Below are 16,935 nucleotides of genomic sequence, written 5' to 3'. Positions count from 1 at the left end.
AATTCATGTTTTTGACATGGAGCACGAAGAAGGGAGAGTAAGGAAGTGGTGAATAAGTGGACATCACCTGCATGTCCAGTTGGGTGATAGCAGCCAGGTGTGACATTCACTTTGCTGCTCTACCTTCTTTAATGTAATTTCTTTTTTTTTTTAATTTGTCGTCTGTCTCAGTAACTCAACATTCAAAGTAAAAGCTTCCTGAAGACAGGGCCTCAGTCCATCATGCCAAGACTCCAAACGCTTTTTACTGGCGTCCCTGAGAGCAATTAAATTCTTTTTTTGTGAGGAATGAGCTTTGTGTTGCCGCTCATTTCAAAATCCAATAATCCGACCTTTTTAGAAGATTAAGTGAACAGCCGAAAAAAACATAAGCAATAGCCAAACCTTTTTCAGATCATTAACGATTTGATTTTATTACAGTCCCACAAAAATAAGCCTGGCAATTAGTCGGACCATACATAGTGACCACCATCCAAACAAAACCTCTACATAAAAATGGAGTGGACAGGGTCACAGATCAGGAATAATAATAACAATAATAATGCTTGCAAAAAATGACCATCATTAGCCGTAAAAAGTTATACAAAAAGTACAAGATATATTTTTGTCAGTCTAAAAAGATAAAATAGAAATTCCAGTCAGGTAGAATTTTGGTTCTTGTTGAATTAAAATGACACGAAAATATCATATGAGAAAATAATTGTGAGAATATTTAAAAGATGTATGGTCCATGTTGCACAAACTTTTCTAAAATAGATTGTAAACATAATCAAGGGGACCGACAAAAATGGTGCACAATGCTGGCCAAGAGTGAAACACGAGCATGTAATTGATAGAGAACTTCGAATACGAAATAGAACAAGGAATGCAAGTGGCAAAGAACAAAATTAACGAAAAGAATGAATGGAAATGTCAGAAGTTGTTATGCAAATACATTCACATTTTATGTTTTCTATTGAAGATAGCGCTGCACACTGAGTACAGCTCACCCGATATCACAGGATGAGGTTTAGGGAGGGCATCGTGACATGTCCTGCCAGTGCCACTAACTATAAACATGTTTGCTGCTCAGGTGATAGTCAACTCTTCTGGGTCGGAAAACACTAAAAAGGGAACTACTTGATTGGTACTTCGATGGTCTGGAGAACAGGGAACATCTGACATCTGTGTAAGTGAGTTACCTCCAGGTCTGTGACTGCTAAGTATAGGGGGTGCTAATATGTCAATGAATTAAAACTAATTACAGTTAAACTAGTCCATCAAAATCAAGTCTGAATGATAAATGTTGTTTATAACAACAACGAAAATAGAGCTGTGCAAGTGATGTTAATCTGTGTAAAGGTGAGCACGATGTAAGGGTGTCACCTTTGTTCATGTTTTTCTGGCCTTGTCACCTGAAGATGTTAATAATAGCCTCTTATTAATGTGGCTCTGAGCTGATGCGCTTTTGTGATTAGATTACAATGACTAATTTATTAAGTGCACGAGAGCGCTCAGATTAACTTCATAGCTAGTGCTTGACCCACACGCCCTCGGCAGTGACGCCCTCCGATAATTGTAGCTTTGTGACAAATTAAGTGTGACCTGTGACCTCCCTATGAGAAGTGTGACCTTAAGCCTGTAACCTACTTATGACAATGCGACCAGATGTCAACCCTGACCTTTTGACACTGTGGGATCTTTCGACAACTGTGTCGTGGTGACAAGTGATCATCCTTTCAATTTGAAAAATAATACCTCTCCTCTCCCTCTTTGTATTTTTATAAGACGGAGGAAAAAGAGAAGAGCAAGCGAATATTGTGAGAAAGACAAATGCTACTGACGCAGTACACAAGAGCTTATCAATCAAACTTGCTTCTGTCGGCCTTGTGTATCGATCCCACAGTGTCCGCATTGCTCCTAGGAAACTAGAGTCTAAAATATGGCATTAGTTACCTCCTTCTGTGTCTCCTGCATGTTGGCATTTTGCTCATCGATTGTAGGCTGTCAATGAGCTTGATTTTATAGACCTGCCATTACAGGCATTTTGCTGTCATCGATATTCGTTTACTGGGTTATCAGAAGTTACGTTCATGATAATTTAAACTGTAATCCTCACTTTCTACTCTACCTGAGCTGTTACGTCACCACGTAGTGTAGCAGACGTAAAGCAGTTCAAGACATTGTTGAAGGGTGAAGCAGCTTAAAATTATAATAATATACTGATATTACTAATAATATTGAAATTCAAATAATATTGATGTTGGTAATACTAATTACATTAATAGTGTCAATAATATTTTAGTTTTGAAAGAAAAGGTACCAAGGTATCTGCCAACATCAACCACATGGAATATAAATGCTAAATACGCATGCGCAGTATCGGTTAGGTCCAACGACGCATGCTCGTGACGTTTTAGCATTTAGCATACATTTTAGTATAGATGCTACCTCTCTGCCCATCTTTATTCTGTGGAATTTCAATGATAATGTGACAATGCAAGATACAACAGTGTCTTGATATGTTTACACATGACAGTGATTATCGCATTCCTAGACAGACAAATGCCATCACTTTAAGAACTCAATATGTTTTGTTACTTCTTTTTTTTCTTTTCTTTTGGAATCATGTGCTGTTAAGTTTTAGGATGGGTTGTATTGGGCAACATTGTTGACACAAACACACACAGACAGATTGCTGTCACAATCACACACACAGACACACACATTGTTGTCACAATCACACACACAGACACACACACACTGCTGTCACAATCACACCACGTACCTTTTCCTCCTTGCCGTTGATGTCAAGGTAAACCGTTTTGCATGGCTCTATCGACGACCCGTTGCCCATGGCGACGATGCAGGCTCGTGATGCTCAGAGCCTAGTCCCAGGCCACTCAGACACGTCTTTGTGTGGTGTCAGTTGTCTGCCCTTGCCGTTGTCCGTCGTTGACGTGTCCCGCAGCCGGGCGTCTGGTGATGTGGCTGCAGTCAACAGAAAATTGGATGCCATCTCAGACAAGGGGGTAACGACCCTCCAATCACAATCACCCAACAGGCTTCACCCCGCTCATTTCTGGGAGAGTCGTTGAATGTCTTCACTCGTCTTTTGTCCGCCATTACCTGGGGTCTGTGACTGACATCGCCCCCGTCGTCGTGGGTGTCTTCACGTCATCGTCTCACAGGTGTTAGTGTTTAGTCTCCAACAACGCGTTCTTAAACACAGCGGCCACAAACACACACGCACGTGCATATGACAGACATCCATACATATGCAAACATAATGACAATGACAGGCCAGTGTGGTGACTGTTATGTAAATGGTCGTCAAGTAAAAAAGACGTTCATGTCCGGAAAAGCAAACATCGTAATTCCTTGCGCCACGTGATGTCAAGGACGAGGTCAGAAGAAAGAAATCATTAGGACTGATTATTGAGCTGACAAGATCATCAGCTAAGTCGCTATCAATACGTCCGCAACTCCATCTGTCGGGTGGACAGTGCAATAAGTCAGGGTGGACAAGACAATAAGCGGCGACAGGGACAGCGGCAGGTATGAAATGCCGTTTGAGCATGTAACAATCCTGTAACAATCCTGTAACAATCCCGCAACAAGACCTTAACAAACCTAAAACAATCCTGTAACAATCCTGTAGCAAGTCTGGAACAAGTCCGTAACAAACTTGTAACAAACCGAAGAAGAGACGTGCAGCTCAAGATACCCGGCAGTCAGACGCCTGCATCTTCATTTTTTTCTCCATTCTTCTAGTCGGTGTGTCTTTCTCTGTCTCTGTCTCTCAGACTACGTAATACCTCGCGCATTACTGTCATTACTACTGTAATAATATTGGAATATTGATTGCTCACAAAAGTTTTATTTTTCGTTTCACATCATAAAGTTCGGTGCGTTTTCGTACATCCGGGTAATTGCTCGCATTTCTGAGACCGGCAGTCGCAGTTGCTGTGAGCAGGCCCGTTCTTAGCCCCCGCGGGGCCCGAGGCAAGGGGCATGTGCGGGGCCCTCACGCCACGATCACACGGTTTTCCATATGCCTAGTTACCATATCAATCAAAAGCGCGGGGCCCCTTGAAGCGCGGGGCCCTAGGCAGATGCCTCGTCCGCCTGCCCCTAAGCACGGCCCTGGCTGTGAGGTTTAAATACCCGTATAAACATTTGAGGGTTTATCGACCATTGAACACCACACTGTTTATGTGCTAAGCCTGTGGTATCTGATCTGCCCCATGGTGTGGAGGCTTGTGGCCAGTCGCATGACAGTCGCCAACATAAGTTATCCCGCAACACGGGTAAAGGCTCGGGTACATCTCACTCCATGTTACAAGCAGAACTAGTAACAGAAGCCTTTGGCGAAAATGTCAAATTAAAGAAAACTGTTATGAACACAGCACATCTAACTTAGTTTTAAAAATAGCATAAAGACAAAATTTGTAATTATTCTCACTCCACGTGTAGAAAGAACTGCAGCCAAACTCCGTGTTTACAGTTAGTGTTTGCACTAGGGAGTAACGGGTAGAAACTGTATTGTATTAATCAGTTTGTACAATTTAAACTCTCGTCTTCTCTAATTATTTTCTGATAAAAGAATATACAAAAATAAATATATAAAACGAAACAAAATTCATGACACCAATGTCGCGGACGAAGTTTGTGTGATGTTAAATAACAACCTAGATAACGAAGGGTGCACGTGCGTTTGTGGGAGGGGCATGGACGTATCCGCTGTTCTGTCTCTCTAGCCTGCTAGGGAGGGTCAAGCAGACATCATTCAATGCCCAGAAATTGCGAGCAGCTTACTATATTATCTCCCGAGCCCCCGAGGCTTAAAACTGACAAGAGGAATAATGAGGAAGCCTGGACTACGCATGTCTGTGACCTTACGAAATGATGACCTCCCGTTTTCCGTGCCCCAAACCTCAGAGACGGTTTCTCCAAGACCTTGTCAGAGAAGAAGGACGACACGTGACCGAACTCGTTGCCCGTTAACAGTGATTATTTGAACCTGGTCTTTCCTGGCGAATAATTAACACTAATGAAAGCTTTGGCCAGAGTCGCTTAGCTGGACATTCACTACCAACATTTCATGTCATTACCCTCCTTCATCCCGTGGTAATTACCTTTCTCTGATTGACATCAGGGCAATGAAAGCGTGTTAAAATCCTCATCAGTGCTTCATTCATCGATCTCTCCTCATCTCGCAAACCGGAATTCCGGCAAGGTAGAGGACTAGATGACGAGAATGTCACGTGTGAGTGAGGGAGGAAATAGTGTCAGCTTCTGTCCTCCTACTCACCTGGTTATCTGTCTATCTAGGAGATGCGTTTTATAATAAATATTGTGATGCTGAGCCTCATATCATGATCTAAAAATTGGTTTTGTTTATTGACTTCGACCTGGTCTTCATTTACACAACACACCAAAGGTAATCTGTTGTCTGTCTTTTGTCAGCCATTTTGTCTGTCTATCTGTTTATGTGCGTTGTGTCCACTTGCATGAATATATGTGTCTGGTTCCGTTGTCTTTCTGTCCCTTGTTTATCCTCAGCACCTGTATGTACTTCTTGTCTCTGATTTGATTGACCGACAGGTAGGGTCTAGGTCAGTGATTTCAACTCCCTAGAGTGCGAGTAGACTGGTGGGGACGTGGGTGACACCTTGGACTGTGTTCTGACCACCTGCAGGTGAAACAATGATTGAAAGACGTCAACGGTGCTGACCTCACAGTGACCTCTGGCCAGGTGACACCGAGCTGAGGGTCAGTCTTGACGTCACAAAACTAATAAGCAGGTGTTTGTATCTGCCTACCTGCCGCTAAAAATACATGCACAGCCTTGCAGAAAGCGAAACTGTTATTTTGATAAAGTTTTTTTTTTTAAAGTGTGTATCTGCGCAGTTTTTTTTTTACATCGTAATAACAACATCTAATGACAGCGAGGGAATCAGTTTTGAGAATGAGTCCTAGACCGTTATAATAAAGTCGTTGTCTTGTTTTTCTGATTTTACTGCTGTTGCTTTTTATCATTTCTCTCTTTCTCTCTTTCCGAGTTGTCTTTTTTGTATAAAGTATCCACCTTGCTATGTATTTATTTATCTAAGTCAGACCTGGGCAAAGGCCCGCCTCTTGTCTCTGACCGGCCCGCATGCTGGCCCGCCCGCCAGTATATATACTATATATACAGTATTGGGTAAAACTGAGTTAACTATATTAGTCCGGCCCTCTAAAACCATCCCAATTTCTCATGCCCTTGGGAAAATTAATTGCCCTCCCCTGGTATAAGTGTTGGTCTGTCATGTTGTCTTTCTTACTATAGGATCGTTTCACACATGGTTGCTTGGTTTATTTAAAAGGAAAGTGCTTCAGTCTTGCGGCGGTTTTGCTCCAGGGAGGTGGAAGGGAAAGAAGAAACCGAAGTACCCGGAGAAAACCATCGACACCCTGCGAACAGGTGTCACATACAGTGTCCCGAGACGAGTTCCGAACCCTAAGCCTCTTACTGCAGTGGTGACCAGCGAGTGTATTAACCACTACACCAGCATAGAAAGTTTAAAAACATTTTATACAGAGAAGGTAACTCAAGAAAATGTCAAACAGGAAAGCACTCACATTTCACATTTATTTTGCGTGTGTTTGTTGACTATAAATCATCAGTGAGCGTGCTGTCACTAGCAGGTAGTGAACTAGAAACTGCCTGTAGTCCCCTCACCTCAATTCCATTAACGATCAAAGTGAACTCGGGAAAATCCCACATTGTCAATTTAAATTAAAAATGTAATTACGTTGTATTAGTTTCATGCCTATTCATAAAAAATACTCATACCCAATCAATACACAGAGGGAAGGAAATATATACTAATGACGGCCACAGAAAAAATGTAACAGAGGGAGAAATAAAGAAGGTTGGTGAAGACGCAGCCAGTAGAGAGTAGATTGTAGGTGGCCATCTTTTCTTTCGTAAGGAAACACGAACAATGCCAGAGTCATGGATGTTGACAAGGGACACAGGATGTTAGTGCCGGTTGAGGTTGAGAACAGAGCAAAACACCGACATTGGAGAGTTCATTCCCCACCCTCACCCATTCCACAAAAAAAAAACTAGCTAGGTGAGATGACATCGCAGGTGCAAAAATGACTGAAACAATGAGGTGACGTGTGTGCGCGAGTGTCAGTAAGTGAGCTCGCACCTTGTGTTTGAGTGAGTGAGAGATGAAGCTTATGGGTAGAAAGAAGAATACATATCAAGAACAAGTTTGTGTTTTGTATAACATCTGTATCTGTACAACAACTACTCATCCAGACACTTTCAGATCGTTAACCACGGTGTTAGTACAAAACAGAATAACATTATTCTGCACCATATACTAAACTCAGATATCATGTGAACTTTCATCAATAAAGTTTACATATCTTGATGTAGATATCAACAGGCAATTCTTTAATTTCCTTCTCTCTTCACTTTCATATTGTGACACAGTCGCCTGACACACTTTCATAGAATTGCTCTTCTGTAGTAAACATTACAAGAAACTAGAGAAAGAAAAAAAGAAAGGAAGAAATGTTGACATACCGCTGCTCTGAAGACAACACCAGTGCTAGTGGAGACTATTGTGTACCCGGGGTGGCCGCCACACACGAGAGTCACGTACACATGTCACAACCTCAGCTGGAAGTGTCTTATATACACGCCGCTGCCCACCTCTGGCTGCTTCTCTCTCTCTGTCCCCAGCCTTCAGTTGCTGCACGACACGACCTCACACCACCATCTCTCGCGGGAGTCTACCACTTCCTCTCAACGGTCGCGCGATGAAATTCCAATCGAAACATGTTTGCATCGGCTGAACTATTTTTGTCGGACGAGGACGACGACGCTGTGTGAGCATGTAGTTGGCCCACAGCTGAGCGACTGGTGTGGTGGTGGTGATGATGGTGATGGTGCTGTGGCTGTGCCGGCTGCTGTATACCCGCTCTCATCTCTGCCGAGACGGATGGCCGTGCACAGCGCGCATGCGCAGTTATATCGACGACGTTATATAAAGTATGGTGCACCGATACAGTCATAATGCTTGTGTGGGTCATGTACAGCCTTTGTAGTTTGTCTTAATTAATTATCCATTCCTTTTAAAACCGAAATTAAGACATGCAAATGGTTTAATTCATTTCATCTAATTTATTCTTAACACTTGTTTTTATTTCTTTTAGCGAAATGCGGGGAAAAAAAAGGAGAGAGACGGCTCGCAGGAGCGGCTGTTGGAACAGCTGTATAGTGCTGACAGTTTATACCTGCTACCCTAGGAAACATGTACCCGGGATGTGACAGATGACAATGGAGTGGGTGACGTAGCACCTACAGGTGTGTATAAAGGGAGGAGTGGCAGTCTGTGTTTGCTGCTGATTTTCTGTAAAGTCCTGCTAAGTCAAGTTGAGGGCAAACTACGGTCCGCGGGCGTTCCTCGACCGGCCGAAATGTGAAGAGCATTTGTTTTCTTTTTCTTCTAAATTCAGCCTTGGCTAGTTTGATTGAAATTTAATTTATCAAGTACAACAACGTTAGAAATCGCCAGTCCGTGACATTCTAACACAAAGTACAAAGATAACAGATCGCAGGTTGACAAGTCTGGTGCAGTCCTTACAGAATCGTTGAGAGCGGCTAGCTTCAAAGGGAAGGCTGCTTGTGAGCGAATTGAAACAGCTTTACTTTACACAATGAATTCTGCCAGTGAACACCATTGTGTATTCATTTGTTGTCTATTCCATTATCCCTACAGGTTTGTTGTGTAGTCACGTGGCCTGGACTTTGGGTATTTTCCAGCTCGTCGCACATCTTCATTGTGAGGCCGTCCAGCAAACAGAACACTTAGTCCACTCCTGTGGTAGTTAGACTAGTAAACTCTCTACCTTCCTCAATGTGACAGTGTTTCCCTTCCTTCCTTCTACCCTTGTGTCCCGCAAGGTTACGGTATATACCCAGCGACCTGGTAGCGGTGCGGTGAGTAGCTCTGACCACCCCGGGTACGTGAGAAGTGTCAACTTGTAGTACCATACTTTGGTCCCGTTTGATGGTGGCTCACGATGCTCAACACACCCTCCACCTCCAGTTTAGATGATCATGATTGGTTGTTTCAAGTCCTCCAGGTGCTGCCAAGTGCTGGGCGCATGTAAAGTTCACCGGTGTCTACTACTGTGAATAGAGTTGTGACGTGTGTGTAGATAATTAATAAAGTCAAATTTACATACTTATGTCAGGGTGTTAGTCCACACGAATAATTGTGTGTTGTGCATATTTATCTTGGTTAAATAAACAGTAATTTTTTTTGAGTGATTGAGACAGTAGGGTCAAGATTTTCTGAAGGACGCAGACCACACCGGGTCAGACAGAGAAGCCATTGCATTCTGAGCTCAGTCACGTAGGAAACAAGCTTTCAGAAAAAAAAACAAACAAGTCTTTTGTAGATTTCAATGTAGCTAAGAGGGCGGGTGCGCAGTAAACAAAATAAACAACACAGCGTCAGGTATTATTTAGACAGACAACCCGACAAGTAAGAGTCAGAATGTTAGTGTAAACTTCCCTGGAGCGGCAGAGAGGACTGATGAGGGCTTTGAAGCTGCGACTAGCCGACAGTCCGGCACAGTGCTTAGTCAGCCGTGTCAAGAGGGGATCGGCCTGCCTACAGAGCGAAGAAAAGAATAAAAGTGTTGACTACGTCACAAAACGCCTCCTACACACACGTGTGTGTGTGAGAGAAAGAGAGAGCGAGAGAGAGAGAGAGAGAAAGAGAGAGAGAGATTGCACATATATTTTCAAAATTTAGAATAGCAAGTCACACAAAAATTGTGACACTAACGGGTTTCCGTACTAAAGATCGTGTAAAAAGAAAGGAAGTATACAATGGCTTGTTAGGTTTCCTAGGCAACACGCTCAGGCTGCTTGAAAAAAATCTGGGAATCTGTGAGGAGGAAGAGTAAGGGGGCGGTGCTGAACCGTTACACAAGGTTGTCACCGTAATCAACGACAGCCACCCGTTTAATTATCACCACTGACCTAACCACGGCAACACCTCTAGGGGGGACCACCTTGTACTGTATTTATTTTTAAACGTCGGCCCGGGTTAGACAGTTCGTGCTTTTAGTGAATATCTTTAGATTAAACAGCAGAAGCCATTAGTTTACAGGTAAATTTACTCTATAAATATACTCTAAAGGTGTATTTAAAAATACTTGCTTTCTAAGGAAAATGACAACAGAAGGGCATAATGTTTGCTTTATACTTGGCTTTTCTTTTGTAATTCAAATGTGTGTATATTATGAGTAGACTGGATTTATCTTATCAATGAGTTTCATCTGAGTTTTATCTTATCAATGACTTAAAAGAAGAAGAAGTGTTTACTCACTCACTCTGACTGAAAGTGCTCATGGATATATACGTTGATCGACTTGGTTTTATAAGAAAATAAGTTTCCAGGTGTCATCATTATAATTTTTCTCCGTGTGCCCTTTCTACTGGTTCAGTCAACCGGCAACACGACAAGACCGGAGCTCAATAAGCTTCACCAAAACCTACTTTCGCACGTGTACAAGTCCGCCATGCGTGGACACGCGTGCAGCCACAATGGCGCCGGCAACCGTCGGGATGAAGAGGCTAATCAGGAGCATGTCCAGTAGCAGGCTGGCGGCAAATTGAGTTTGTTTAATGAGCCCAAGCACTGGACCGTTATCCTGAAGACAGGATGTGCCCAGGGTATGTCTCACGGTCTGATGATTTCTACAATGCACGTGGCGACTAACTGACTGACTACAGCAAAGGGAACGGTCCGTCTTCCAGTCGATTGAACATTTCTATTGTGAAGACATATATTTTAGATTTTTAGACGAGATATATTAGTTGGAAATTCAATATCAAGAAATTTTAATAATAGAATATTGGGGAGTTCGTCTGTGTCTAAAGAAGTTGTTGATAGTCATCTTCCCGTTTATAATTATACGAACAAAAAAATTAATACATTCAGAGAAAAATAGACAGAAAGGAAGATGCTGACGAATTCAGATGTTCAGGAGCAGTTGCTGACAAGCAATGTAGATGGTGTATACAGACATCACTGTCTTCACTTAGCAAGATGGCAGAAATGTCTTCCCTCATTAGTGGTCATGGCAACGGCATCATTGACAACCTTAGGAAAACAGTTGGAAGACTTTGTAATCCTATTTATTGCATGACCAATACATCACTGTCCCTCACTGAGAAAATTAATAGATGATGAGATCGATGACAGCGAAGATGTAGTCTGCAGGTTGTATGTGTCTCGCTGATTGCCAACGGTAGACGAAGATGTCTTTTGTTGCGTCCGCACCTGTGAAAGGTGAGATGAAAGGTGAGGGTCATCATGTACAAGTTAATCGTCATCAGTATCTGCGGACTCTCTGTAATATTTGCATACAACATGGATGTTATGGTAAATACCAGCCAGGCAACTGGAGTGGAAAATTAACAGTTTAAAATGTGTGTGTGTGTGTGTGCGTGCGTGCGTGAACACAAAAAGACATCATAAACAGGTTAGAGGACACTAGTTGTGCCATGGTACTATTGTACATTGAAGGCAGTATATGGCAGTAGTCGTTCTCTTCATGTCCGTTAACTGGAATCCTAAGGATGTTTGCTCCCGTCTCCTCATCCTGTTATTTTCCTCTCTAGTCTGTGTGTTTTATTGAACTCTTGTCTATTTTTACCGTTTCTCTCAAGTCGTAAATTATTCCTTTAAATATTAGCTCTGGCGGCCACCCCGTTACGTGCCTCTCTAATTTTTTGTACAAACATTTTTATTATTAAAGTGGAATTACTAGGTCTGCTGGCCATTAAAACACTAATTAACAGCCATGTTCACTTGTTATGTGCGGCATGAACAATGTCTGCGTGTTCTGTACGCAAGATCAATGAATAAAAAAAAAATAGAAAGTGATTACCTTTAATTTTCTGCTGTATACCACTACTTAATACAAAAGATATTTATATATATCACAGAAAGTTGTTTTCAGCGAACGTCTACTTTGCCGCAACATGTTCCACATCTTTTGCAAGCCAGAACATGTTTATTGTGGACTGTAGGTGTTGTGTTTTACAAGAAAACAAAAACAAGTTTCATTTGCAATCAGGTTAATACGAGAGGACGTCTTTCTGCTCCACCACACCGGCCTGTCCACCTTGTGATGTGCGTCAGGTGCTGGCTGTGCAGGGTCGTCGCGTGGTGGTGGTAGAGGCTGTGGTGGTGGTGGTGGTGGTGGTGGTTGTGGTGAGGGTGGTGGTGGTGGTAGTGGTGGTTTGATTGCGTGCAGCGTGAGAAATCAATTAGAGTTATCGACCTTGTATTTAAGTGTGTGCCAGAAACAAGATTCTGCAATTGGATAGGACAAGTCGTCCACACAGTGTTGCCCCACTGCTCTACATTTTACTACCTTTTACCTGACTACATAGACGAGCATGGAGTAACTAGATTAGCTTAGTGTGAATAGATTAGCTTAGTGTCAATAGATTAGCTTAGCGTAAATAAATTAGCTTAGTGCGTAAAATGATTGGCTTGTAGTAAATAGGTTATCTCGGAGAAAACAGATTAGAGTAAATTAATAAACTCGGAGTAAATATATTAGCATATAACACATTGATTAGTTAAAGTAATTAATTGGCTCATTAAGTGTTTCCACAATGTGATGTAACAACTAACTTTTCTTCGTTTAAATAAGGAATCGGAGAATAGAGCTACTGTACTACAATTACTCATTTGGTGGTTAAAAGAAATACACAATAATATGTATATGATTATAATGAAAACAGAGCAATATGATTTTTTAACTCACAGTGTACTTTGGCGACTAACTTGTCAGGTCACAGGTCATGCAATGTTGTGAGACAAGTAACGGTCTATTCAAATCAAATCAGACTTTATTGTCTGTCGAGGACACCCAAGACAAAAATTCCTGCACATTTCTTAATGTTAGTACCAGACTTTCGCCAGTAACAAGAATATTGAAATCCATTTTCTTCAATGTCGGGAGGAGAGCACATACACGAACGAACGAACACACACACACAGGGTGGTTGTACCCGGCAGACGTATCTATTCTGCACACTGTCTCGCCTAATTTTTTTCAATTAGTCAATCCTCTTCACTATTCATTTATCTTCTTTCTTTTTCTTCTGTTTTCCATTACATGTGACTTTCTGACTGTAGAGAGCCATGAATAAAAGGTGTTTAATTATCTAGATGAAGAAAACAAAACCCAACTGAGATCACATTCTGTTTCAGTGTGCTTGGAGAAATAAAGCAAAAAACAAAAACAAAAAAAAAAAAGTTGCGGCAGTTTAATTACATCTCCAATTCACTCCTAAAGGAAAGCTAAAGAAAGATGGGAGAGCACCCAGAAGGCTTGTGTATCGCTGTTTCTGACCTGTGCAGAGTTGTGTCCCACGGTAAGAGAGAAAGAACACAACAGCGATACACACCCGGCAACAGTTCAGGGTGGGTCGTTGTCATCAAGACATTTCAAATCATTGTCAGTAATCAAATGGCATGGCTGTAGGTTTGTGTTTGCGCGTGTGTGTATGTACGAGTACTCGTTGGTGTTTGTTGGCGTGTCTGTGTGTGTGATTGCATAGCAGTGTGAGTGTGGGTGTGTTTGTGGGTTTTTGTAGGTGTGCAAGTATGTGAGTGTATGTATTTGTGTTTGAACATAAATATATTTATGTGTGTGTGTGTGTTTAAGTGTGAGTGAGACTAAGGGTGTGTTATTGTGTGTTTGTGTGAGTGCGTATTTGTGTGTGTGGAAGTGCGCATCCATTTATGCCTGAATGTGTGTGCTTGTGCTTGTAATTGCTGTTAGTGTGTTAGAGTGCAAGGATTATGTGAATGTTTGTGATTGATAGGTCTGTGTGTGTGAGAGAGAGAGAGAGAGAGAGAGAATTGAATTGAGAGAGAGAGAGAATACAAATATGTTAAGGAGACTGAGTGAGGTGTGGGGACGGGGTGATTTCAGGAGACGGACGGACGGACCACCGCACGAAGCTTGTTTGACTTCTATTTTTAGTCCTGTGTAATTTAAAGTGTCACATCATTATTTCCAAGTCAGAGCGACGTCTGCAACACGTTCACAGATGAAGTGCCCTCTGTTCACACGCTCGGTTCAGTCAAGTGCTGCTTGAGAGAGAGAAAGAGAGCAGCAGGCTTCTTTATTAACTTCTTGCATCTTTTTCTCTCGCCATCTTTTTCGATAACGGCACGGCATTTTCACGCGCCTAATGAACACCACCCTTAACTAACTGTAACACCATCCTTAACAATCCAATTTCAATAACTTTTTTCCTTTCTTTTTTTTCGCCTTATAGTTGTTATTATTTTTTAAAATATTTTCGTTTCTTCCTATTTTCTGGCGTCTTTCGTTTCCAGAAAAGAATACAATAGAAAAAAAATCGTCTACACATTTTTGTTGTACTACAACTTTGTCCATGTCTTGTCCTCCTTTGAATAATAAATAAATGTGAAAATAAAACAGTAAAAATGTTATTGAGTGATAATTATGCTGAATAAAGGTAGGCCATGAGATTTGTTGTCTGTATTCGTGACAAAACATTCAGTTACAAGCTAAGAGTAGCAATTTCTTTCCTACAACACTAAATTAACTTTTCAAAGGGATAAATCATCACCTTGACAACCTCTTGTGGACTTAAACGACGCCATCATGTCACGTGCACACACAATGTCTGTGATAGCAAGATCACACTTCACACCTGTGAGTTTTCTTGAAAACATTTTGATATGTAGCAGGTTAGTTCTGTCATGTGGAGCTTGACTTGGTGGTCACGTGTTGCAGGCTTAGTATTTACATGTGACAGTTTAGTAGCTATGTCTTTCTAGTTACTTGCACTTAAAGATTTTAGGCGTAAACAGTTTGAAAAATAAATTTAAGGAAAACAAATATTTTGGGGTTAGAATTACTTGTCTACAGGAAAATGTTCCGGAAATCACAGAGTATAGTGAAACTTTAAAACATCTGACCAGGAACAGCTGCTGACGTGTCAGAGATTACTGTGTTTCACAAATCAAAGACAGAAGCCGGAGAAGATGAGGCTGGAAGGTATAGGAAGCAAAGGGAGCGAACTTGCGGTGTTGCTTTAATTGAGTTATCAGCACATGGAAGCTTGTGCTAGAGATACAGTTGACTGCAACACCACATCCTCCTATGTTTCCTTTGCTTTCTCTTTCTATCTTACACCCACCCCCTCCGTCTACAGACAAATAAGGAAAAATGATTTCAATACTTCAAAAACTGAATACATTCTATTAATTGTTTTCATTGATGTTGTTTAAAAAAAAAAATTAGTTTGGACCGATTGGAATGTCAGGTGAAAATATGTGAAAAACAGTATAATTTTTTTTGCTCTAGTGCATGGAACTATCTTACTCCACAGTGCATAACTCACACAGCTAATATTAAATATATCTCAGATTTCAGAGACAAGATAGAGAATAAAAAAGAGAGAAAAGAAGGAGAAAAAAAATGGCAATAGAAGAAAAAAAAACAAAAAGAAAATCCTGCTTCAGAATAATTCTTTTCCTCTTATAAAAAAAATCGAGACGAAAAGAGAAAAACAAAGAAAGGATAAATAGAAGGCAGAACGAAATAGAGAAAGGGAGAGAGAGAAAAAGGAAGAAATCAATCGACGGGGAAGCCGCCACCTGCTGCTTTGTCAAAGCTGACACTTGGCAAGAGAGACAACTCGGCAGTTAAAACTGTTTCACTCGCTTCCCGGGCGGTGCGCGGGATCAGAGAGTGTGAGGACCAAATGATCAATTTATTTGTCGAATGGCGACAGACTAACCGGCGGCTGCTGCCATGGCGGAAAGAGAAATTTCCGGGAGTCGCCATCGGCTCTTCTTCCTCCTGGCGTCCTTCTGCAGTGCTGCCACCTCGGAGGTCACCAAAGGTAACTCGTAGTTTACTTTCCAGTCGTTTGTTGAAGTATTTGTTTGTTTAGAAGGTTTGTGGGCAGGACAGCAGCCTGTGAGGGAGGGAAAAAAACAAAAGGGTGGGCAGCAAGGACTGTCCTGGTGGTACCAAGTCTGGACGAGTCCCAACTCTTATCCGTGGACAAAGAGACGAAAAATACTTTGTTTTCCTTTACAGGTTCAGACGACGCGTGTCTTTATATTAGGGTATTTATAATTTGAACATTATTTACCATCTCTCAACATCCTCTTTTCTAACCACATGCTCTATTTTTGTATTATCTGTGGGTTGTATTGTGGAGCTGTCGGCAGCAGTTTCTGGACAGCAACGGACATCACACTGTTCATTTCTTTTTCCTTTTTTCTTTCAGAAATGTTGTTTCTGATCAATGATGTAGTTTTTTTTGTGTGTGTGTGTGTGTGTGTGTGTGTGTGCATATATATATATAGCTTGTTACGATATTTACTATTTATGGGCTTATCGGTTCATAGAATTAGTGTCTGTCATCTGTGTCCTTCATTGTGTAAGATCCACATTGAGATATTGCTGTTGATGTCTGTCTATGTGCTCACTTTATTATGTGTTGTATTGTGTGTAATAGTTTATTTCGTATATGATTTATTTTTCACTGTTGTATATTATTTACAATGTCATTTTATTGTTTACAGCTTATTGTATAAGATCTTGTAATCTGTACAATATGTCACAGTGTACAACAGGCATAAAGGGAAGAATGTAGGCTTCAGTTATTTTATCTTCTTGCCGTTGATCATCTGTTCCTCAAGTTTGTTCTTATCCAGTTGCACTCTTCCTTTCCAGAGTGGCCTTGTATTCTCGTATTCTCACATATATTCTCATCTGTCGGTGGTGGTGTGAAGACAATGGAGAGTGTGCTCCTGTCTTGGGGATGCTCTGTTCAATGCACAGTCTGACCATATGAGAATTAAT

The 16,935-nt window shown here is 41.4% G+C and overlaps 1 protein-coding gene across 1 annotated transcript in view; it reads right to left on the bottom strand.

The window, feature by feature from the left end:
* LOC112569065 (high affinity cGMP-specific 3',5'-cyclic phosphodiesterase 9A-like) overlaps positions 1 to 7,969 on the bottom strand; it is a 42,527-nt gene extending 34,558 nt beyond the window's left edge. Inside the window, exons 1-2 of the mRNA XM_025246719.1 lie at positions 7,565 to 7,969; positions 2,768 to 2,970 (exon numbers count right to left, since the gene is read on the bottom strand). Coding sequence (XP_025102504.1) covers positions 2,768 to 2,836 — 69 coding nt within the window. The 5' untranslated portion in view covers positions 2,837 to 2,970; positions 7,565 to 7,969. The remainder of the gene's footprint in view (positions 1 to 2,767; positions 2,971 to 7,564) is intronic.
* Between the last annotated feature and the right edge of the window lie 8,966 nt (positions 7,970 to 16,935).

This window comes from Pomacea canaliculata, linkage group LG7, assembly GCF_003073045.1.
Source record: "Pomacea canaliculata isolate SZHN2017 linkage group LG7, ASM307304v1, whole genome shotgun sequence".
Classification (NCBI taxonomy): Eukaryota; Metazoa; Mollusca; class Gastropoda; order Architaenioglossa; family Ampullariidae; genus Pomacea; species Pomacea canaliculata.
The sequence above is the reverse complement of the archived record's forward strand: the minus strand, read 5'-3'. Positions and strand labels throughout refer to the sequence as shown.